This window comes from Talaromyces rugulosus, chromosome I (genome assembly GCF_013368755.1).
Source record: "Talaromyces rugulosus chromosome I, complete sequence".
Taxonomy (NCBI): domain Eukaryota; kingdom Fungi; phylum Ascomycota; class Eurotiomycetes; order Eurotiales; family Trichocomaceae; genus Talaromyces; species Talaromyces rugulosus.
In genome coordinates, this window is record NC_049561.1 from 1,960,783 (window position 1) to 1,984,537 (window position 23,755).

Here is a 23,755-nt window from a genome sequence, read left to right on the forward strand (position 1 = left end):
CTTCTTTCCCTGCGAGGCAACAAAAGAACACATAAATACAACACGTGGATCTTTTAAACTATTAAGAGGAGTACAAGCTTTAAGAAGCAATGGAAGTATACGGCCCCTCTAAGCCACTCGTCGTATCTTCTTTTCTTGGCCTGTATGACTAGGTAGCTAGAGGAGAAGAGCACACAACACATATGATTGCTGTATAATTGACTATTGCTAATTCATTTTCTAAAGCGTTATCATGATATGTAGGTGCAATCGTATTTTAATATCTGCAAAAATATCACAACGATAACCAGCCCAATCCTCTGTGCTAGCTATTCTCAACTGCAGCTTCGCAATGGTCGATTTCACATGTTTGCAGATAAGCTAAATGCGTGCAAAGTCATGGTAATATGCCTAACGTTGCTGTATTTTAGCGCAAAAATGCCACTAAAGATGTGCCTCTGCCTGTCTGTCCGCTTCCGCTGGAATATCAGTGCTCACTATCAAGTCTTCCCACTCGTCACAAAGCTTCAAAGTAGCCTGACACTTCGCCCGTACAACCTGAAGGCTATCCGAACCTAGGGGTAGCCGCGGTGGAAGCTTCTTTCCTTCTGCCATGCCGGAACCGGTCAGAGTATCGATCATCCTAGCCACGCCCTTGGCCGGATCGCCCTTCTCATTGTGGTATATACCTTTTTGTCGTTGGACTGTAGCATTATTAAAAGCTTGGTATTCGGGTATGTTTGATGGAAGGTGGACAACATTTGTGGACGAGAATATCTCAGTACGGAAGTAGCCAGGCTCGAAGACAATAAATTGTATGTCACGACTGAACAGGGCAGCAAATTCGCTCTGCAATGCTTCTGTGAGGCCTGGAAGACGTCAACACAATGCTAGCAGCGGCGGTAAAAGAGACTCACCCTCCAACGCATATTTACAAGCCGCATAGGCGGACGAATTAGGCACAGCACCCCAACCGCCCTACAATTAGTGAGCAAGCTATTAAGACAATTGCTAGAGAAGGTTCTTACTACGGATCCAACGAAAGCCACTGTGCCAAACTTTTGTTCTCGCATGAAAGGAAGAACGCCTCGGGTAACTTTGAGCGGGCCGAAGTAATTTGTCTCAAAACTCCGCTGTACTCTGTCTAGCCTGTCGAGATCTCTCAGCTTTAGAAGTCAACCGATATCAACGATCCTCGAGACGTACGACAATTCTTCCACGGCGCCGCTCTCAAGGTATCCAGCGTTGTTCACAAGCATATCAATCCTCCCAAAGACCTGGTGAGCCTCCTTAATTTTGGCAGCAATCTCGGCCTCTGGCATTGTTACGTCGAGATCAAGAATCGTAGCACCAGTGCCCTGCAAGTGTGCGAGTTTTGTGGATGCATTGCGGCCGGTAGCGATGACCTTATCGCCGCGAGCCAGCGTTTGAAGAACGAATTGTTCCCTAGTCCCCCGTCAGATAACGCTCACATTTAGAGCTTGGCTACCTCACCCAAACCCAGAGGAGCACCCTGTGATCAACCACACCAGAGATGCCATCCCCACACGAACAATTGAAGGAAACCTTGAAACACGAAGTTGCTGAATCCGCAATAACCGTCCAGAGATGGTAGATGCTTGTGAAGGGTCGGAAAGAAAAGAAGAAGAAAAAATCACGGATGGGCACTCTGATTTATTTACTTGGATAATCTTGGGAGGGGCACAGTGATAGTTCAATGCGGCACAGACGGGCTAACAAATACTGAACAAGAACTTTTTAGAGCGGAAATAAGGGGGTCTCCATGCTAGCTAACTATGGCACCGCCGCATCTAAATTTGTGCATAGCTGACTCAGGCAGGATTTTGGCGAGATTTATTGACGTCCACAACAGGTCTCAGTCGCGGGTCGCGGGGCAAGCCTATCTACAACTTGTAGCTCAAACCGATATTCCATCATCATTGGCCATGCTATCAGAAGGAATCCGCCAAGTCAATGGACTAATCGACGCATAATTTTAATATCATCAATTGGAGGTCCACAGTTGGCTAGCCGGGGGCTGAAGAAGGCCAATGTGACGCATAACGGTTTCCCATTTGAGGACAAGTCCGGAGTTGCACATCAAGGTACGAAGTCCTTGACTGGAGAGATACGTATCTCCGAGGAGAGCCGAGATGACGTTCAAAGGAATCGCATCGCGTGCAGAAAGCAGTGGCCAATGAGCCTTCAGATCCCTACGACATTCATGCAGCTGAGAGGAGATTCGGAGAAGTACAGGAATTGGCGAGTGCGGGGATCGCCCGGGATCAGGACCGGCGTAGCTCGGAGATGCTGCAATGCTGCAGCGTGCCATACATATAAATAAAAGGTTTCGCTGACTGACTCGTCTTTCTCCATAACTATGGCGATGTCGTCAACCATGGTAGTGCTCCTTTTTTTAGAGTTGTAGTGGCTTAACAAGCTCAGGGCTTACCTGGCCATGGAACGATCAAAGTTTCACCTGCAAATGTGCCATGGTGCCGGTTTCGGCACGACGTGCCACAAATAGAGACAGCCAATGTGAGGATATCACATAAGTAACAATCGAGATAGAGATAGAGATAGAGATAGAGAAGAAGAAGAAGAAGACGTCGTTGTCGCTGTCGCAAAGTGTGGGGCACTGCGATTGACATGATTGGCCAGCGGCGATACCGAGGCACACCTGCCTGTTGTTTCAAGATTGTCGGCGCCGACGACAACGACGGACTCCTGCATCCACAACGGTTGTTGCTTGCACATACTGATTCTTGGCCTCTCCGGAAGAACTGCGATAACAATGGCCTTCTTCCAGCAGACCGCCGATTTTGTCACTGACTCGGCCGTCAATCTTAACACGCAGCGGCCGTTCCTGGCGGTTGTCGGAGCCTCGGTCGCGTTGGGGCTGGTCCTCGGATCCTTGTGGCCGTTCCAACACACGCCTCAAGCAAAGATCATAGCATCGCCTTTGAAAGGCCTCAAAACACCGCTATCCGATGAGGACAAGACGTCGCTCGTGATTCCGCTAGATGTTCTACCCGGTGCGCGAGATGTTTCGACCCCTTACGGCTCGATCCGCGTCTATGAATGGGGGCCCGAGAATGGACGCAAAGTCCTTCTCATCCACGGCATCTCAACTCCATGTCTCTCCCTAGGAGGTCTTGCGCATGCTTTGGTAGATAGAGGCTGCCGTGTCATAATTTTTGATCTGTATTAAACCTCCAGCCTCGCCCCAGCCGATAAGCGGAAGCTAACACATGAACCAGCTTTGGACGCGGCTATTCAGATACGCCTGCCGACATCCCACAGGATGATCGATTATTCACGACCCAGATTCTCCTTGCCCTGGCATCGTCGCCGCTGTCCTGGACCGGGGCTTCCTCGGGTCAATTCTCCCTAGTTGGGTATTCATTGGGAGGGGGTATTGCGGCCGCCTTCGCATCGCACTTTCCGAATTTAATTTCTTCTCTCGTGCTTCTGGCACCATCCGGACTGCTTCGAGACTCTCACATAAGCTATCAGACTCGGGTATTGTACGCTAAAGGAGCGCTCCCTGAAGCGCTTGTTAGCAGCCTAGTCAAGGGCCGTCTAAAGGCCGGCCCTCTCATTAAGCCAAAGCCACACGGAGCTTCAACTAATGAGAAAGTCGGTGTCGAAGATGCACTTACCGAGGAGCTTTCTTCATCTCCACAGCAAGTTCTCTCGAGGGCTTACCCTTCGTTGACAACGGCAGAAGCCGTCAGTTGGCAAGTGGATAACCATCCAGGCTTTGTCACGGCGTTTATATCGAGCATTAGAAATGGCCCTATTCCTCAAGAGACCCAGCTCGAGAACTGGAAGCGGCTAGGAGCGTACCTTACCCTACAGAAGCAACAAAGAGATGCTACTAGTCTTTCCCATGACAAAGTTTTGATAGTCCTCGGCGAAATAGACAATGTCATCTCCAAGAATGACTTTGTTGAAGACGCAACTATGGCTTTAGAAGGGAATGCTCAGTTTGAGTATTTTAGCATCGGACACGAGTTTCCTAGTGTCAAATATGATGAGCTGGCATCCAAGCTCGTCGGATTCTGGAACTGAGACACCGGTGCCAGATGATCATAAATTTTGTGCGATCTCTATTCTATTGCGCGTACATTTTGATTTATATATATAGCCCTTGAGATAGATTTCATATCCAATATATTTGACTAGTATGTGATAACATTGCAAATTCAATACAAAAAGAACACCGTGCCCGAAATACATCAATTGTAATCTCAATTTCAAATCCCCTATTGACATGTAGTTCCCAAAACGATACATTCTAAACGCCGCATCCGCAAAAGCTTTCTGATTTCATGTCGACACTGGGCTTGTGCATGCCCCCAAACTCCATTGATGTCGTTTCATGCAACATTGAACTTGGCCTCGATCTGGGCCATCTGTTCCTTTAACTGCTGCTGGTGGGACTCGCGGTCTGGAGCTCTGTCTGGGAGATAGTACGGCTGGGATTTTGGTCTGGCCTGAAGATATCTCTGCAGGCTAGTATCGCTTGGTGCTTGCCCTTGGATTTGGGATAGATTTTCAGAGGTGAGCGCTTGTGGCCTGTTCAGAGTCCGATGTTAGCATCGACACTATGATCTGCTTTAGGGAAACATACTGGATATGATGGCCATTTGGTTGTGACATTGTAAGACTTGGGTTGATCAATAGGTCTTTAAAGAAACTTGGTAACTAGCAACTTTAGTGATGTTTGGTATGACTAGAACAGATGCTATTAAAACAGCGGAGCCCATGTTTATATAGAAAATGGAAGACAAGGACAAGGCACCCTCGCATTTAAGCAGGTCAATGATGATCTCCACCGACTCGTTGGCTGTGCAGGCAGTTATTGTTGGTATGACCTGAAATCGACCAGTGAGGAAGCTCTGATGGCCTTTGGTCATGGGTATGGGTGTTCCTCCTCCTCATCTTCCTCCTCCGTTCTCTCCTGTGTCAGCCCAAGGCGCTTTAGAACTTAGCCTAAAGAGTCATGTGTAATCGGGCGGGTCAGTGATTGAACAAATGCGCGAGCCATGAGCGCACCACATTCGTCCTATAGAATCAAGTGCTATAGGCATCAGAGTGGCGGTGACGGTTAACTTGGGTTCATAGAGATCGGCGTTGTTGTCAAGGCTCACACGAGGCAATACCTTAGCGGCAGCCTTGCATGGATCAGAACATGTACAGAGTCCGCAAAACGTGTGAAGTCAATGTGCGGCAGTGTAGAAGGACACAAACGCACGCGCCGTAAAAGGGAATGACGAGGCATATTTGTTCAGTTTCTGCATCTTGGCCATTTTTATTTGTCATTATTTGTAGATCATCCAGGCTTCTCTCTATCATGGCTGCTGCCTTGCATCACAGCGCCGCACGAAGTCGGAACTCGAGTGCTAAATTTTAGCGCGATAAATCTATCGACGGAGGGTTTATACCCAAGTCATAATGCAGGAACGTGACTGTACAGCCCAGTCTGCAGTCCAGTCTGCGTAACATTACAACGAGCCATTTTCCGAGAGCGCCGCGCTGCCCATGCCGTTTTTTCCCCTCCCTCGGAGAGGAGGATCTATGCAGTGTTGAGCTGTGTCTGGGTCTGGGTCTTTGACTCGCGTAAGCTTCTAATGTCGATCAGAATTTGGATTATTGAAATTAATGCTTATAAGAAATAAGCCATGATAACATAAGTCTAGATTCCTAGGAATCTCGAGGAATCTAGAACCTAGAATCTAGACCATGGGTCCTGAGGACATCACCGACGGGCCGCACCGAGCTCCACCCACACTTAATCGACCCTTTTTTTTTTGGGCGAACTACATCAAATATTCTCTCTCGTAAGACAGATCATTTCGCGCTCGAGTCATGGCTGATCATTACTATGCCTTGTAGTCGTCTTGGGTAGGTCTCCGGCGCATTTTCTTTCTCCATCTGGGGTCACGCAGTGCATATATGAATTTTTGTCCCTGCAGTGTACATATACCCACGTACCACATGAAAGAGCTGCCGATGCATATGGAACATATGGAACGTGGGCGGTTCGTCCGGTTTTAATTTCGCGCAGTGAACATTGCAGTACCCACGGCTCGTCATCGCTTACCCCATAGCTCAGCCTTGCCCCTCTCTCTGATCCGAAGAGTCTAGACTATCTCCAGATTTTACTATAAACGATATTAGCGCAGATTATACCGTATGTAAGGGCCACAGATACTTAACACCGGTTACAACAGCCCCACAATGACACTTGAAAGCGGTGGCCAGAGTAGACAACTGCGAACTATTCTGATGAACCCCCTTGCTCCTGCCAACTCGTCCCAAGGCTGGGTGGCGTTTGCCCTAAGTTCTAACATGCGATGGTCACGTTTCTGTGCAACATACATACAAGATATGTGCCACATTCCTCGGTCCTTGTTAGACAATCTAGATTGCTATAATAATAATTGCTATCATCGATTTTCCACGCTATATTTTTGTGTTGCGATGAGTTCCTTTGGCACTCAGCTGAACGCTGCTTATGCCGCAAATGTTGTACCAAACGTGTGCTACGAAGCCGTTATTTGAGATCATAATATCAGGTGTCAATATTAAAATCGCTGGCTGGCTGACCATTCATCTAAAAAGCGCGTGCAACTTTTCCAGTAAACACGAACCGGGCGACAACGTAGACCACACCACCTAATTGACATCAGACTTATCCTTGTAAAAAAGCCCTTTCAATGTTCCATTCGTGCTACGGCCATACGCAAATAATGCGAACCTGGTCGTCGCACAAGGCAACATTCGAGCTGTGTCGTCTACTCATACCGGCTTATTTTTTCCACTTACAGTAAGAACTTCGGATCAAGACAGACTCACTCCAAGCGAGGACCGATCAACCCTGAGCGCTCTATCATCTAAATCACGACAGGTATAAAACATTCAGGGCCAATTACCTGATATATGCAACTACAATTGGTGTATCGCATTAGAAGCGAGTATTCTGACCAACACACCCAGCAATTCCTCATAAAAATAACTTCGGCCTATTCTACTAGATTTTAGAATCCGCGTTACTAGGGAGAGTTCCACCACTGTTTTATTAGTACCAACACGCCAAGTATTCTCGGGAAAACGGATGAAAATGATAGATGATTCATTCAATCCGGTAATCATGTCGCTCATGGTGTACACAGCAAGTGGGATCCGAAAATCTACAGTGGCACTAATTCACATCATGATGATTTGATCTGCAAGAAAATATACGATGTGTTTCTAGCAGTTATTCCTGTTGCTATTAGTAAAGTTCATCTTTTATTACCTACTCAGAAGCTTCTAATTGCTATTTGTGTAGACTACATGCCCACCTTGATAGATATGCTCAAGACAATACTACCGCGATTTTCCACTTTCGATTGCATCACCAAGCATCATGAACGCGATTGATCATACAATACAAACCTGGAAAAATCCACACAAAGGCTATGTTCAAATAAAACGGGGTTGGGAAAAAATGGAGGAAACTTCAGCCAAATCTCCACACCAGCAAGGGTAGCGTTCCGGAAACGCCCCAATATAGGGATAGACAGGTTACTAGACTGCTGTGTAATAAAAATAAAGAAAAACAAAAACATACAAACAGCTGGGATTCGCTGGTGGTCACCCACCCAACTACTAACCAGCCGGCGTGTGGCTTAAGTATGGCTGAGCGGACGGGAAGCCCTGTTTTCCACACCCTATGGTCGTATGTACTGGAGTGTACACAAAATACGATTGATGTAGGCACCAGGGAAAGCTAGTAGTATCTCCAAATTGGGCGTGGAGCCGCTGGATATGCTAGCCATAGGCCATACTACTCCTTAATGTTCCACAACATCAGAGATGACGCGGCTTACCTAGGAAGAAAGAGACAAGTTTAACTTTGCTAAAAAGGAACTCCACAGAAATCCAGTAATCAAGTCATTACATGATCGACAACCCAACATTTGAAACCAAGTAGTTGTTCTCGACCGAGTCGTTGGAGAAGATCCCCTTGTTGCTGTAGTCTGCCAAACGACAATGATCAATCATTTTATCACTTGCAGCTGTGTCACAGTTTTTGTGAGTAGATTTTAATCTGGGCCCTTCTTACAAAGCATTACCCTGTCGTAATATCAACATTAACGAAAGGCTAAGGAGTTCCAGTAAAATCAGCTAAACAATCCCTTCCCCCCCAGGAATTTCCCCTTTTCCCCGATAAATTTAGTCCGTAAGTTCGTAGCACTTGCCAGAGACAGTGAAATACTCTCACCAATGAGGCATGCCTGCTTCTGAGTAGTAACTTGGTTTCTTTGTAAACAGAGAAATACTTCATGTCGTCGGTGGTCACGTGACCTCTTCGACGGTGTGACTTCATCTGTCGAGTTGGATTCCCGGACACACTCAACTGTTGACAACTCTCTGCAGAGTACTATGCTGTTCGATCTGGTCCAATTTTACTCGCCACCATGGTCGTTTTGCGGTGAATTGTCGCCGGCCGTAGAATAAATCACAGATTGTAAGTCATCCAACTACTTCCATGGCGGGGAAGCAACAATAAATATATGGGCTAGGCAGTAGATGCCACCAAACTTGACTTCAAATGACCTAACCTTCCAATGTTGCTCGAATACCATAGATATATTTTCGACTGCTAATTTCATACCTAGATTATTATACCCCGAACTACTCTGTTCTGGTTTTCTTACATACCCACGGAGCCATGGTTAGCAGCAGCGTCACCTCCATTCAAGAGAGGATCTGGCAAGGCAGACTGCCGCTGGAAATTGTCCTAGATCCATCAGAATGCCGGACATATGATCAATCAGATCCTTATTTAGTATGGATCTATGTGACTGGACACATCGTTCTTATGCTGACCGACCTAAGATATCATACCCCCGCGTCTCGTATCTCCCGTTTCTACTCCCCCGACTCCATGCATTCTTCCGCTCGTCACTCATCAACCCTGAAAGCGAATCGCATTCCGGTTGGTTCTCATTCGAAAGTGTCCCTTTAAAATGGCACTATCCTCTAGGGCTGTTGTACGACATCTATTCCGGCGCAGAGCCTATTTCACGATCAAATTCGACAGATCAGAATTTGACCCAGTCGGTCATTCTCGGAGGCGTAAAGCCTAATCAGTCATCGGACGAAGATGATAATTCAAGTTCTAGATCAGGGCCCCTACCGTGGCGACTCACATTACATTTCGATAATTGGCCAGACGAAGATCTTGTGCGACTCGATGCTGAGGGGCTTGTTATGCATGATGCCTTCATTAACAACGTGAAAGAGGCAGATGCACTGCGAATACGAGACGCAAAAGGCATCATGACGTTATCCAAGGAGGATACAGCTGGATTCTGGACGGCCGTTCAAAACCGTAAGCTATAGAACTAGACCATTTCACGATATGATATAACTAACCTGGGAATCCATCATAAGACGATCTAACTTCTTACCGACGTATCGCCAATTTACTTCTCCCATCGCCATCCCAACCTTTTCGAACTGTACCCGTTCGTGTATTTCTTCCCCTGCCACCAGATTCAGACAGGCCATCTCTCAAGATTGTTCAATCGCCGCTTCAGCCCTCAACACCCGCCTCGGCGACGGGTACGGTCTCATCTGGTCGGATGCAGCAGCAGACAGTCGGATCAGCTCTTCACACCCTTCTACCAAACCTATTCCCGAGCCGAAGAATACCGGTACTGGCGAAACCGGTCTTGCATGGAGTCGTGTTGCCAATGACTGCGCCACTGGAGGAAGTTGCACGCACTGCGGCGTATGTGGACGGGTGGGTAGCAATTGTTATATGTATGGTTGGCTAGGTTTATGATTATATATCAAATTAAATGACTTTTTAAAGTCGCTGCTTGTGAATGAGACAGCAAAATGTCGAATAGAAACCGATTGCATTCAATTATTACAGCATTGAAACGAACAAAATTCAAAATTTAGGCATATCATTCTTGACTGTATGACTGCCATACATTTTATAATAGATTTAAAGAGCTGTTAATACCAGTTGGCTATGTAGTGATAATTTCAAAGCAAGGGGTATCTTGATTGATTCATATTTAGGATATTCCAGCTATCCGTTAAAGCAAGTTTTGGGTTCGCAAAATCAAACAAATAGGAGAACTAAGTACATGTAGCATTGTATGGCGTGTGCTAATGGGGCCTGGGTCTGTCGGGTATATGTGACAAGCAAAAATGTCAGTCAACGTAAAAAAAAAAACCAAAAAAAAAACTAAAAAAAAAACTAAAAATGAGAATCGTCACGATATTAACGAAGAGGAGAAATTCTGTAAAGAGTGGCTTCAATCAACAACAGTAGAAGGAATGCGCAATAAACATGAACAAGGAAACAGGAACTCGCCATGTCAACAAGAAGGTAACGCCGCAAAGAAAAGTCTGTTTGTACAGTGGTATGTAGAACTTTCTTGAGTTAAGATATGTTTCTTAGCTAGAACATATTTCCGTTAATTTGGATCGATTCGCCGCTTTCTCGCCCTCGTTTGAGAGCTTTGGCGAGCATCAATTCTCTCATCCAGTCAATCCTATCGTCTCTGGTCTTGACAGCAAAGTGATGTGACTTTCCATTGTTCATGAAAAAAGCCTTGCGCTCAGCGCCCGAGTCTTTTCCATTGGCTGAAGGGATTAATGAAAAGGCAAATGCAGCATCGTCCAGAGGACCGTTATTACGCTTCAGAACCGTCTTCTTGAAGGCAGCAGTAAGTTTGGAGTTAGAGGCTAGTGAGGAACAGGCGACGGCATAGTCATCGACATCAATGTATTCAAGAGCCTTGGAGTCGCGGTGAGAGTCTCGCTCACTTTCAAACATAGCAAGCTGGGTACCCTTCAAGGTAAAGTGATGGTCCTCCCATTCGTGGCGAAGTAAACGAGTGGTTTTGCGCTTCTTCATCCAACCGCTGTGCGCAGCGTCATACGCCGTTTGAATGCCCTGCGGAGTATAGTGCAGGTCCTCTGGTCGCTCAATGACAGCCACCCTCCCTTCCTCCACGCGACCCAGAGATTGTAGGCCGTGAGTGTTGATGGCAGGGGGTTTACGTTGGTATTCTGCTTTTGTAGAGCCCGGACGGACAATAGGCTCGGCAACCATGCGAGCATGACCAAACCGCATATTGGGAGGAACAGACTGAGTGATATCCCGAGCAATGGGACCCGCTGGAATCGCAGTTACAGGAACATCCATTTCAGAAAACGGGGTACCTTGACGGTAGACATCATCACCAGCGTTGTAGTATTCACCTGACGATCTGTAGAAGTCGCCTGGTGATCCCATTTGGTTATAAGCATAATGTTGGGTCTCGTGAGAAAAGACTGGTGGATTCTGAAGGATGGACGGTGTGATTGTCCGTAGAGCCGAGAGCTTCGACGCATGCTGTTGTGCGTTTGGGATGGTAAGTTTTGGAAGCGTGCGTAAGTTTTCAGCCAGGGTTGGACTTGTTTTGTAGGAATCCGGTGACACCTCTTGAGGAGGAGTAGCAGCGTCACTGACTGGTTGCAGTTTGCTTAAGTGTTGAAAATTGAGATACTGTCGAACACTTTCTTGCGGATCACGAGATCTCATTCCACTGAGCTTCTCCTGGCTCAGGTGGAATTGGGGGGCTTGTTGAGAACCAAGCAAGTCAGAAGAGGCTACAACAGAAGGTACTGCATCCGGCTTGTAGCCTCGCATCAGATTGGGAGCAGTGGTTGGGTTGCCAGGGTCGCCTGCAAGAATAGCGTTGCCGTGGTGGACACTATCCTTGGGTAAGTCCTCTGCAAGGCGTGCGAGCTTGAGTTGTTGTCTTTGCCACTTGCGGCAATTTTCCCCCTTGGAACACTTGTGCTCTTTGGGGAGTAGTTGTTCAATTGCCACTATGGATGCTGAATCACCAGGGCGGATGTCTTCCGCCTTGTGAGCTGGCCGGTCTGCGTCACGAGGACAGTGACTTGGGGAAGCAGGACCTTTCTCATCCTCACTTGTTGAGCTATATCCACTCGAAGTATACCCACTAGACATGCCAGAGTCGTTGAGATCCCCTGTGCTGTTTCTAGCACTGTTTTTAAGGTATTGGATAGAGTTCATCAACCGACGGCGTTTGCCGAAAGATTGAATGTCAAGCTCTTTCAAGTCCTCGGGTTGTAACTCAAGAAGGATTGACCCCGAGATGTCATTGACAAGAAACCTGTTAACAACACCATCGTCGAATCCTTCGTTCCGCATCCATGAAACGACATCTTCGGGGGACCAGCCTCGGACGGTGTCTTCCCAGCTAGAAGCTGCTGATCCCCTACGTATAGGTTCTCCAGTTGATTGACTGGTATAGGAAGTGCTTGTGTATGGAGTTGTCATATAGGGGGTAGTCATATCACTTGGCCTAACACTGGAGTTGTCGAAGAAAGTTGTTGCAGTGGTCGGCGTCTTGGCAAGCACCAGGTCGACTTCCATGGTGGACTTAAAGTCGGTCGAATCCATCGAGGCACGAAACAAGTGCGGTCCATTTGGTCCTCGAACCGACCCTGCGTCACTGTATCTAGCTAGACCATGGGACTCAGGAGTGCGGACGTCCCTGGTCGAAACGGTGGTTACACTGTCCGCGGCCAACTGTGATACATATGTCAGGTTTCACGTCCTTATAACGGATATTACAGGTGGGGAAGACTTACAGATCCAACGCTTCTTCTAGGCGATTCATCGAAGTAGTCGGAATCATCATCGTAATCCGACTCAAAGTCGGTATCGAAGATTTCGGTAGTTTGTGAAGGCGGTCGAGGCTTTGATGACCGGGAAGTATATGGCGCCGTATACTTGGCTCGCCCGAGTAGGGTCGGTTGCTGAAAAGAGGGATCATATGCCTGGTATGATAATTAGCCAATGCTTTCCCATGTGAGCTCTTCTCTCCAAGATCCCGGGGTTCCTTACCATCTTGCTGGCCGAAGTCGGTGCAAAGGCCGATCACTCCAGATAGATACCAGGACAGCGTGAGTGTTAAAAAAAGACTAGACTCTACTGCTAATGGTATTTGAAAGATCAGTTGGTGAAGGTATAACGGAGAGACTAAAAGCAATAGTCCGGCGAAGTTCAAAACCAAAAAGGGCCCCCGGGCGTGTACAAGTTCTTAAGTACGTGGGTAAGTGTCTTTCCTCCGGGGCCCGGGCTGGTCCCCTCTTGGGAGCGGTGCGCATTAGCTGGTTTGAGGATCCCGTTTGAGTGTGATGGAAGCGGTTTCGCATCTTGCAAGGCTTGCATTGGCAGGGCGACAGGACTAAGACGCTACGACGACAAACCAGTCAGTGAGCGCAGGACACCGAAATTCCTGCGACAACCCTGCCGGCGGCAGTAGACTTGCTGTCGTTGGCCACCGCATTTTGTCGAATCGGTGGGGGCCTGAGAAAAGCCAGCACCCGTTGGGCGACGACGTCGAGAATCTGCACTCGATACGACTTGAGCGCGGCACAGACGACGCTGAGAGGACGAGCAAAAACGCTAATGCGGGGACAATCAGGTCGGCACGCATTGACAGGCTGTGAGTGTTAGTTGAGGTCTGCTTAAGCGCCACGCTAAGGAATCCCCAAAGATGTGACGAACGGCGCGATTGGCCGTCTGTTCTGAGCCCGTGCAACGTCTCTTTTCGGCAGCCACGGCAATTAATATGACTAGATAGGGCTAATTATAGCTATTTTACGCCTGCTTTTATCCATAAATAGTCCCATAGCACACCATTAACCTGCTTCCCGCCACCACAAATGCTACCATTCACAGCAATTATATCCTAATCAGGTAGCTGATCTGCTCTAGTGACGTGACATTACATGGTTAATATCTGAGCACTTAATTAATAATGTCTTTAGCACAAAGCTCGCGGAATCTAAGCCATCTCCTAATCCGCGTTGCTATGCGTTCATAAACGGTGGTCAATACATACACTAATGCTAGAGTGGTCCATCACCCGCTACTATCGACGTAGAAACTTTAAGCTACCGGTGCCACCGGCTGTCACATCCCCAATGCAACCTCGACATTGTTGGCCAAAATGTTGTTCTTGACTTCCTGTGTGTTGGTTGGTACCTTCGTCACCAATATCTGACCTTGAGCAATGGTTGAGCATTTGGGAATAATGTAAACCAATAGAGCCCTCTCTCACGCCAACGCTCAAGCTTTGATTATTATTGTGTTGGGAAGTCGCTTCACATGTTGTGATAGGATGGCGTGTGACGCCAAGTAGATTATGCCCGAGCCCAAGACAAGCGAGCCTGCCGAGACACAACCCAATCTCGATAAGAGAGTGGCTGGGGTACTTGATCGGCCAATGGTACCTATCAAATTAAAATCAACTAAGAGAAGTGATTGGTCTTTTTTTCTTTTTTCTTTTTTCCTCTCACAACTTCGACTTGTGACTGCTATGAAATTTTCCGCGAACCGAAGGTCAACACCGAGCGGCGAGAACAGGGTATACCACATGACTGTCACAGTATGTGGGCACTGGTTCACCGGCCTTCCCACCGCCAGTTAAGTTCTCACAGAACCGGGGGCTTTTTTAATAATAATAACAATAATAAAAAATCTCACTTCACCATGTGACTAAGGAACTGGTGTTCCTATGTCAGAGCCGGGCATAGGTAGATCGGTTAGGGAGAAAAGAAAGCTGGAATGAAAGTGTTGGTGAAATGCATCTTTCGTTGGCGTTATGACTGGTAAAGACGGAGTCAAAAAATTTTTAATTTCTTCGCGCGCGCGAGGTCTTTATTGTTCTATTTGACACCTGCATCGTTGTTCTCGGCCCTTGGGCGGCAATAACCATCCCGTGCTATCTTGACCAACGATTGCATTCTGGACTGACTTCGTATGGCTTACACCGCTAGATAGTCTGGTGGTCGCATCGGAAATAGGATCAGAAAGTTCTCCGATCTCCGAAAATGCATTTTTAGAACAAGCTTCGTTTAGCTGGCAAATTACCCTTGTCAGTTTGTTGCTAATTATGGCTCGCGACTCCAAATTTAGCAACTTATGTTGGTTAGCGGTATAAAATGCACATGATGAGGTATTTAGTGCTGAGTTATTAATAGCAAATTTGACCTGCATCGAAGAATAATCTGATACTAGTCATGCGATGTGACTTGCAAGGCAGCCAGGAAAGGCCTCAACCAAACAGAAGCAGTAATTAACCGCCTTGCTAGTGGGCAGCTAAGTGTTACTAATTAAGGGATCATGTCCTGCAGCTAAGGCTACCTTATCACGTTTCCCCTCTCTTCAGCGGGGCGCACGGAGCACCATGGAACCCTCCCGCTAAGGGACGGGCCTAACGATCCCTGCACGGCAGCCGCTAATCGAGCGGATGTCCCGAGCGGTCCATCCACTGATATCAACCGCCTGGCCCCACTCTATGCACTAAGTCCTTAGCGGTTGGCCAGTAGCGTCCAATCAACCGCCAGGAGACGAAGCTTGGCGCTAACGCTAATATTCACCTCGTCTTTGATTCGCTCGCCTCTATTTCTGGCTGTTCTACTTTCTTCATCATTGGCCCTTCTGCTGACTCTCTATCCTCTAGAATAATGGACAGGATGATTTGGGGTCATTAAACGAACCCGAATTGGAAATTCCACAGCAAGATTAGGTGAGATTAAGGGCCTTCACCTCTACCTCCGTAGAAGTACGTACTACATAGTGGTGCAGACGAGTTTCGGGCTGGGGACCGGGCCGGTCGGTGGATTTGCATTAACCAAAAGCTTCGGGTGTTGATTGGGTACAGAGTTTGATTACGCCGTGGCCAGAGCTGGCGCAGCGCCGCAAAGGAGAAGCATGTAAACGCCAGAGATGAGTGTTGGTGATATCGAAGCGGTGGACAAAAACAAACAAAACCCATGGGAAAAGCGGCCTCCTACCGCTGGCTTTCCGAGAATAGAACTTTTGCGGCGCTGCTTCTTGGTATTCATTTCGATGTTATTCAATCTAGTCGGCGGCTGCCAAACTGCATCACCAAAGAGTTGCATTGGAACAACACCCGATAATAACAACCAACAAAACTAATCCGGCCTAAGTGGCTGATCGAGCAAATAGTCTGAAATGTGTTCGTGCATTTTGGGCCAGTGATGAACGTAGCGACGTCAAACCCCCCGTCCTTTCCGTTCTCCTCCGTACATTAGCGCGGGTTGGTTCCCGCGAAGCTGCTGGGCTAGCGAGTTGGCTAAAACGCTGACTAGCTGGTTAGCCTCTCATCTGCATCGTGCACGACCGCCAAATTTAGTGACAATGTTAGTTCGCTGCACCCCTCGTCATGGGTGATCTCGTTGCTGATTTGCCGGCCGCCCCTCAGATGCCCCGATGAGGCAGTCCCCCCCACTCGCCCAGCCTTTACAGTTGAAAGATCATCGTCTGCATGATCCGCATGAGCAAAAAATAGAAACCCGTGCCACAGCTCCAAAGCTCATGTAACTTGCTCTCTTTCGTGCTCCGGAAAGATATGTAAATAACTACTTCGGCTGCCCTTCATCAAACTCTCTACAACCAAGTCGCCTTCAGTCCATTCTCTCCATCCATCCCAAGCAAAGCCTGCCGGTTCAGCTTTGCCTTTTTGTTCTTTCAAGAGTTAGATACTTCACAGCTGGTACCTGTCTTATCATTGCCTCGTGTACTCCTTTTTTCCCCCATCTCCCAATACTGTGTTTAAACAGCCTTCGCCAAAATGTCAAACACATCCTTTCATCCTGTTCCTTCTTCCTCATCTTCTCCCTCTTCCTCTACTCCTCCTACTTCGGCAACCGCCGCCGGCAAACGGCCTTACAGAAGAACCAGACCGCATACAAGATCACTGTCTGGTACGGGAACACTTCGTCTACGTCTTTCAGCGCAATTAAATATGCTGACTTTGTACTTAATAGGGTGTTACACATGTCGTCTACGACGCAAGAAATGCGACGAATACCATCCTTTCTGTCGCAATTGCTCCAGCCTCTCGGTGCCATGCGAATACGAGAGACCGGTGTGGTGGTCAAGTACCAACCAACGGAAAATGCACAAGGAGAGCGTCAAAGAAAAGATCAAGCAAACTAAACTTGAAGAGAAGAGCAGGATTCTAGCAGGTATGATGGCTCTGGATTGGGAGCACTGCTGATACTCGTGCTGACTTTTATTCTTCTTTTGTTAGGCCAGAATCGCCGACACAATTTCGCCTTGCCTTCACCAGCACTCAACGCCGACTTCAGCCGTCCTTTCGTTACCGAAAGCGGCGATCAATTTGGATCCCAGTTGCCAACTCCTAGTGTTCCGCCTCAATTGGCCAATTATGAGGTCGACGTTAGGACAGACCACCAGTTGTTTGTTAACGACGTTCCAGCTCGCCATGACACGTCTTTCTCAACTTTCAACACCTTTGCGCCGCCTGATTTTCCTCCAACTCTTCCTTCTTTCCCCCAACACGAGTTGTTCCCTCAGCTAGTGGAAGCCGGACCCTCGAACGCAGGATACACTCTTGGTACTTATGCGCCACCCGAGCCACATCCGACCTTGTTGATGCAAATGTCAATCCCCGTTGAAGATGCAGATCGCCCATTGCTGGGTCACTTTGTCGATAACGTCTTGCGGCAGATCTTCCCGATCCTTGAGGTTAATCAGAAAGGCCTCGAACGCGCCCAAGCCATTCTTCATTCTCTAGAGTCAAACAAGTCTTACCTGCACTGCTGTCTGAGCGTAGCAGCGACTCACTTGAAGACATCCGTGGGCATGGTCGGCGACGATGTTGACCATAATATCATGAAGCACCGATTCGAAGCAGTGACGCAACTTTGTCAGGCACTCAAAGAGGACAAGGAACATGAGCAAATACTTGAGGCAACTCTCGCCATGATCTTGTTTCAGTGCGCCGTTGGTGCTGTCGACGAATATCTCCCCGACGTTGCCTGGAGTGACCATTTCCATGCTGCAGTCAACTTGGTGAACAAACTAGAGCTCCCAAGCACTTTCGTTCAGAGAAATACCACATTTGTGCAACCGCCATTCAATATGACCTTGACTTCCTGGATCGATATCCTGGGTGCTACTATGCTTGGAAGAACACCTAAATATGCTCACGCCTATCGTTCAAACCATCTGAGTGGCACCCCTGCTGGTCTCCGCGAACTGATGGGCTGTGATGATCGCGTGATGTATCTGATTTCCGAGATCGCTTGCCTTGATGCATTGAAGTCTGAAGGGGTCATTGATGACTTGGCAGTCTGCTCCCATGTGACCGCCTTGGGATCCCAACTAGAATATACCGAGCCCTTTGATCATGAGCTTGAGCATCCTTACTCTCCTTTTAGCGGAATTCGGCCGGATCAGCTCACCAAGAATATCACCACCATTTACCGATTCGCCGCTCGCATATACCTTTGCAGTCTTGTTCCCGGGTTTGATCGCACTCAATCAAGCAATGTGAATTTGGTGGAGGCTGTTACAAATGCCCTTCAGTTCATCCCCAGTGGCCCTGATGGCTTCGACAGATCCCTTGTTTGGCCACTGCTTATTACGGGTGCACACTCAACGCCTCACTGCTCATTTAGGCAAGTCCTGCATAATCGTACCACTGAGATGGGCGAGGAGTCCGAGTTTGGTAGTTATGGTCGCATGCTCCGCGTACTCGAGGAGGTTTGGCGACTTTCGGATGACTCGTCCAGCGCCAATGAATCTTTGACGTCACCCACATATCCCGTCGACTATCCCGTCGACTATCATGGCAATCTATTTCCTCCAACAGGCATCGTTCCTCCCACAGGTCTAGTATCCCCGGAAGGGATGCCTGGAAGGAGAGGAGCCGTACATTGGCGAGATGTCATGATCCAAAATGGGTGGAAATATCTTTTGATATAAGTGTTTGTTTGAGTATCTCGAACATACCATCCAATCATTATCCGAGCTTTCTCTCGTTGAACGAGAGGCTTTTGGCTTCTTTTTGCCGGTACAAAGAGAAGCCTCCACAATTGATGCAGGACGTCAATTTAATAATAATAACCAACGGCCTAATTTCAGGGGCACATGCTCTCTAATGAGGCAGTCCGTCTGCATCTTTCTCGGTTAGTCATCACCATCCTAATTCGAGCATAAGGAGATTTTACTGACGGCGAATATAGATGACAGCAAGTTTTTATAACAAAGTCCATTTTTCAAACTGCTCAATAATGGCAATTTCTCGGTTTCTTCTCGGTCATCTTTTATGACAGCAAATGTTCTACAGATCAATTTTGAGATACCCTCCATTGTTTGCGAGGTGGATTTGTGTCTTTTTGTTTTTCTTCTATTCATTTTCTTTTTTTCCCTTTCATTCCCTTTTCTTGCGCAATGGGCGGTGTTGGTGATTTTGGAGTAGTGGTTTTTTGATGTATATAAACCTCACAAATGCATTCTCGTTTGCACGTGGGTTTCGTTTCAATGAATTCCGTTCAGATTTAATGCCTATTATGGATCTTCTATTTCTGTCCTAATTCTCTAGTTTAACAAAACTAGTTTTCTGGATGTTGGACCGGTGACGATGAAATTTTTGTGCCTCCATATTTTATGCTACGGTTATATACTTAGAATTGCAATTCGGGCAAGCCTTCACCTTCCACATATTCCTTTCCACAGCACTGTCTCTTCACCGACTCAATAAGATCACGGTCTCCGCAGGCAATTGTACTAAGATACTGCTCCATAATGTAGATGTTGTCAGTCCACATGGCTGTATCTGCTTTCCACGTAACGATGTCCCCTGTTTTCTTTTTGATGCCCGCAGCACCACCGGACTCGAGAGCGTTCTGCTTTGCTTCGAGCACCTTTACTTCTTCGTCCAGAGTAAACTTCTGGTTCGTCAAATTTTTCCGTTCAGCAGCTTTCGCAGCAACGATAGCAGGATCATCACCCCCGCTATCATTGTTCAATGAGGCCTCCTTTTCGCGTATTTCAGCTTCTAGCTGGTCTGTGGTTTTCGTCAATCGCTCCATATCCCGAACGAGCTTCTCCTTTGCGTTCTCGCGCTCTCGTTGCTCATCGCTGGGGAAGCTCCAGTACCAATTGACACTGCCGATCTTCTCCACACGTATCTTGTTGTCGTCTAGTAACCCTTGTATGTATTCTTTGACTTGAATTCCGTTGATCGAGGCGACGGGTGGCAGAGACTTTTCGAGGTCTTTAAGGGTATGACAAATGCGAGTTGAGCGTATGTAATCCAGTATTAGTTGACATTTTGTTTCGGGCGAAATGGACTTGTTCCTTGGGGCCTGTAATGACTTTTTTTTAAGTAACATCCCCTAGCATTTTCGGTCGTAAACAAACCATTTTGTAGTTGCACTATTTCTGTGGTGCAATTAAAGGCAATCGTTAAGACGAAATTGCCGATCATCAGACGATCTTCAAGAACAGGCGAAGTTGTCACAAGGTTGCAAGTTCCCGTGAGACGCGGAGAGACAAGACGGAGACCAGAAAGGGAAGGAGCCACCCCGCGAACCGTACAGGGAAGGCACGACTAGTCAACTTCCTCGATCAGTCATCGCTGGTCTGCATCGCTTCCACGTCTCTGTCTGTTGCTGTAGCCTCAGATACAAAGCTACCCAAACGAGCTCTTTTCTTATTCCTTTTGGCTTTCCTCCGTGACGAAGCGGTGCTTTCCTCTGCGCTGGATACGCCAGAGGCACCCACGCTTCGAACAGAATTGGATCGCTTTCTGACTCTGCTTCCAGTAGACAGGCAGCTGGCAACGCTTTCCAAGTCGGAATCATCCTCGCCATCACGTTCTACCAGAACCAAATCACCGGTTTCGCCCAATGAATGGTTGGCCAGTTCTTCTAGCAGAATACCCATTGCAATCAACGCTGTTTCGTCCATACTGGCAAAGTCGTTGCTCCCACAATTATCGACAGCGTTCGCATAGAAATGGCTCGAATAGGAGTGAATAGCTTCGAGCATATCCGACTCGGGTAACCGAGCATCGGAGCTCACGAAATCGACATCATTCGAATCAAATCCTTCGTCTTCCGTATCTTCAGGCTGATCTTTGCTGTACAGGAAGTTTCTCGACGATAACGGGGCATTACTCGAAGACAGATGATGTCTCCAGCGAGAGGCATATGGGCGACCGATAAATCTATTATTGTTTATTCTTCCTGGTCCTGTCAGACGTGTCTATTTCACACAAATGCTTGATTGCGACACTCACCAGCAAAAGAATCTTGTAAAGTTGCCCCCCTTCCACGATGCAAGCTTTTTGACTCATCGTCTGTGCCTTCTCCTGAAATTCGGTCCTTTGATGAGGTGGGTGGCTGAAGAAATGCATTCTGGCTTAATGCCAAAGACCTGCCAAAAGACATGACGATCTTGTACCATGGTCTCGTTCACAATGTTGTTTCCTGCTGTGTATTTTCCTTATCGCAACACCTCGGTGATGATAAGAAATGTGGCGGAAAATCTATATTCCGACTCACATATCAATGCCGAATGCGATGCGACTTTCGTCCACCCAGTTAGAAGACCAAGGTTATCTCCATATTCTGCTGATGCATGAATTCATTTCTTTTGAACAGAGCCCAAGGCTCTATCAAACCTCTAGATTTTCATGTGGCTCAAACGTCTCATTTGGTGCGACTTATTGAGCCCTCCCCAAGACTTCGGTTCATCAGCACGGTTGCGTCGAGCGGAAACCATGAAGAGCCTCCCTTCGATCATGGGTTGAACGACGAAGTTGTCGCTCATAAAGCGGGCGTGAATGTTCTTGCTATCGATCAGTATGGTGGGCGATAGTGTGTGCTCCTCATATCTATATTGTGGCCATAGACTTACAGGTTGAATGGTAGTATGGTATCGGGTGGTGCTGATCCATCACTTCACTTCTGGGATCTTGAAAGTCGAGGTTCAGAGCTTGATTTTCTCTATAGACCTATTGCATCTATTGACAGGTATACTTCTTGTTTTGCCTTGATATTACAAGGCGACTGACTTTCAAAGAGCATCGCATGAATCCGTCCACACGCGCGCAATAACATCGATATCGTTTTACCCATTTGATCCAACCCCGTCAACAGTATTGTCAACATCACGCGACAATACCCTTAAACTTTCGGCCATCGCGCCAGGAGAGATCGTACCTGCACACACATTTCATTTGCACGCCACGCCGTATTCCCATTCGCTTTCATCACATCCAGCGTCAACACTGCTAACTGCAGTCGGCACCTCGGACAGATCGGTTCGTCTTCTCGACTTGCGCAGCGGTTTGGCAACTCATACCCTCCCCGGGCACGATGCAGCTGTCTTATCGGTGGCTTGGGCACCGCACAAACCTCATATCCTCGCATCGGCGTCCGCGGATAATCGAGTCTTTATTTTCGACGTTCGCCGAGCTGGTACGAGTTCCGCCATTGCAACCTTGGACATGGATGATTCTGTAGGCGTGGTTACACAAGGTCATTCATCCCGATCTAATGCTAGGCATAATACCACCATTCGTCAAGGGCGTGCCCATAATGGTGCTGTGACCGGAGTAAGATGGACTTCGAACGGCAGTCATATAATCACTGCAGGCCAGGATTCACGACTACGAGTTTGGAATGCAACTACAGGGGCCAATACGCTCGTACACTTTGGGCCCAGACTTCGAAATAGTATGTCTTCGCATCTAGCTGAAAGGGTGCCACTTATTTTGCCAAACGATCTCATTCAGTCTGGCTGTGAGACTCTTTTATGGCCAAATTTCAACGATCAGGATGACCGCGGTGAAATACTTTTGTTAGAGATGCGAGAAGGGACATTTGTTAAACAGTTGAAGGTTCCAGGCTTGATGTCAGCTACACGCCGGCAACAGGTCGGGAAATCGAGTGCTCTCAGTGCCGGAAGAATCAACGCTTTAGCTTGGCGGGGCAACGGAGGATCTGGCGAGGGTCTGGAACTTTTCTCTGCCCATGGTGATGGGACTATTCGCACTTGGGTGTCACGCGTCCCTGAAGAAGGGCTAGACCAGGAGGAAGAAAACGAACTGGAGGATAGGAAGCGCAAACGCGACGTACTCGAAGAGATCTATCAAGGCCTCACAAGTTCTTCTGTGACCTTTACATAACTTAGTGCGGTTCTCAACACCAATATTTCGGACTGCATTCCACTAAGCTACATATATATACGCACGCTTTTCATATTCTGGTGACAAAAAATGAATCTCATTGTTTCGCCTTTGCCCCTATTCAGTCCATTTAAGCCCTCTGTTCAGGCTCTCCTACCAGCTGACCATCTTCGGGATTTTCTCCGACAAACTTGTCGTATGCGCTTCGGGTCTTTGCTGCATGCTTGATATTACGCAAGCTGCCCTTAGCGCCGGGGTCATTGGTTTGAGACTGCACCCTTTTGGTTTCAATGTCGGCCGGCAAAGAATCCCCAGTGGCGGTCATAACCTCTCCGGTTTGTGCTACGTCGCGGGTGCTTCGTGGCATATCGGTGGCGTTATCTGCAGCTATAGGCACTGTAGGCAGTCCAAGTCCATCATAGCTAAAACGGGGATCTTCACCCAGTTGGTCTGGGCGCGGTTTCGAAGGAATCGTATTTTGAAGACCGGCATCGTTGGGCATGGCAGTTCCGGTTGGAGCCATGTCTTCGAGCTTGCCACCGCGATGAGAGTCGTTCCAAGACATTTTTACTGAATGACTTCTAAGGATGACCAGTCTTGGACATGAAAGATAGAATGATCAATTTTTCTTTTCTTCTCGACGTCGATATCTTTTGATGTTTAGTTTTCCATGGTTTTGAGCAGGCTATATATGGCTCCAG

The 23,755-nt window shown here is 47.6% G+C and overlaps 9 protein-coding genes across 9 annotated transcripts; 4 read left to right on the forward strand and 5 right to left on the reverse strand.

The window, feature by feature from the left end:
• Window positions 1-423: 423 nt before the first annotated feature.
• TRUGW13939_00658 (uncharacterized protein) lies at window positions 424-1,520 on the reverse strand (the record flags this gene model as incomplete). Its single annotated transcript, XM_035483865.1, has 5 exons — window positions 424-848; window positions 897-957; window positions 1,008-1,128; window positions 1,186-1,425; window positions 1,474-1,520. The coding sequence occupies 5 exons, from the start codon at window positions 1,518-1,520 to the stop codon at window positions 424-426; spliced, it is 894 nt and encodes a 297-aa protein (XP_035339758.1).
• A 1,253-nt stretch (window positions 1,521-2,773) lies between these two features.
• On the forward strand, window positions 2,774-4,053 carry TRUGW13939_00659 (uncharacterized protein; the record flags this gene model as incomplete). The annotated part of the gene is made up of 2 exons (XM_035483866.1): window positions 2,774-3,183; window positions 3,240-4,053. The coding sequence occupies 2 exons, from the start codon at window positions 2,774-2,776 to the stop codon at window positions 4,051-4,053; spliced, it is 1,224 nt and encodes a 407-aa protein (XP_035339759.1).
• A 308-nt stretch (window positions 4,054-4,361) lies between these two features.
• On the reverse strand, window positions 4,362-4,644 carry TRUGW13939_00660 (uncharacterized protein; the record flags this gene model as incomplete). Its single annotated transcript, XM_035483867.1, has 2 exons — window positions 4,362-4,560; window positions 4,616-4,644. The coding sequence occupies 2 exons, from the start codon at window positions 4,642-4,644 to the stop codon at window positions 4,362-4,364; spliced, it is 228 nt and encodes a 75-aa protein (XP_035339760.1).
• Window positions 4,645-8,704: 4,060 nt separating this feature from the next.
• TRUGW13939_00661 (uncharacterized protein) lies at window positions 8,705-9,815 on the forward strand (the record flags this gene model as incomplete). Its single annotated transcript, XM_035483868.1, has 3 exons — window positions 8,705-8,821; window positions 8,872-9,367; window positions 9,430-9,815. 3 exons carry the CDS (start codon window positions 8,705-8,707, stop codon window positions 9,813-9,815), a joined length of 999 nt encoding a protein of 332 aa, XP_035339761.1.
• A 638-nt stretch (window positions 9,816-10,453) lies between these two features.
• Window positions 10,454-12,922, reverse strand: TRUGW13939_00662 (uncharacterized protein; the record flags this gene model as incomplete). The annotated part of the gene is made up of 3 exons (XM_035483869.1): window positions 10,454-12,601; window positions 12,664-12,852; window positions 12,920-12,922. 3 exons carry the CDS (start codon window positions 12,920-12,922, stop codon window positions 10,454-10,456), a joined length of 2,340 nt encoding a protein of 779 aa, XP_035339762.1.
• A 3,757-nt stretch (window positions 12,923-16,679) lies between these two features.
• On the forward strand, window positions 16,680-18,841 carry TRUGW13939_00663 (uncharacterized protein; the record flags this gene model as incomplete). The annotated part of the gene is made up of 3 exons (XM_035483870.1): window positions 16,680-16,812; window positions 16,876-17,076; window positions 17,142-18,841. The coding sequence occupies 3 exons, from the start codon at window positions 16,680-16,682 to the stop codon at window positions 18,839-18,841; spliced, it is 2,034 nt and encodes a 677-aa protein (XP_035339763.1).
• A 701-nt stretch (window positions 18,842-19,542) lies between these two features.
• TRUGW13939_00664 (uncharacterized protein) lies at window positions 19,543-21,312 on the reverse strand (the record flags this gene model as incomplete). The annotated part of the gene is made up of 3 exons (XM_035483871.1): window positions 19,543-20,226; window positions 20,645-21,108; window positions 21,162-21,312. 3 exons carry the CDS (start codon window positions 21,310-21,312, stop codon window positions 19,543-19,545), a joined length of 1,299 nt encoding a protein of 432 aa, XP_035339764.1.
• A 190-nt stretch (window positions 21,313-21,502) lies between these two features.
• On the forward strand, window positions 21,503-23,054 carry TRUGW13939_00665 (uncharacterized protein; the record flags this gene model as incomplete). Its single annotated transcript, XM_035483872.1, has 3 exons — window positions 21,503-21,726; window positions 21,784-21,897; window positions 21,947-23,054. The coding sequence occupies 3 exons, from the start codon at window positions 21,503-21,505 to the stop codon at window positions 23,052-23,054; spliced, it is 1,446 nt and encodes a 481-aa protein (XP_035339765.1).
• Window positions 23,055-23,184: 130 nt separating this feature from the next.
• TRUGW13939_00666 (uncharacterized protein) lies at window positions 23,185-23,619 on the reverse strand (the record flags this gene model as incomplete). Its single annotated transcript, XM_035483873.1, has 1 exon — window positions 23,185-23,619. The coding sequence occupies one exon, from the start codon at window positions 23,617-23,619 to the stop codon at window positions 23,185-23,187; it is 435 nt and encodes a 144-aa protein (XP_035339766.1).
• Between the last annotated feature and the right edge of the window lie 136 nt (window positions 23,620-23,755).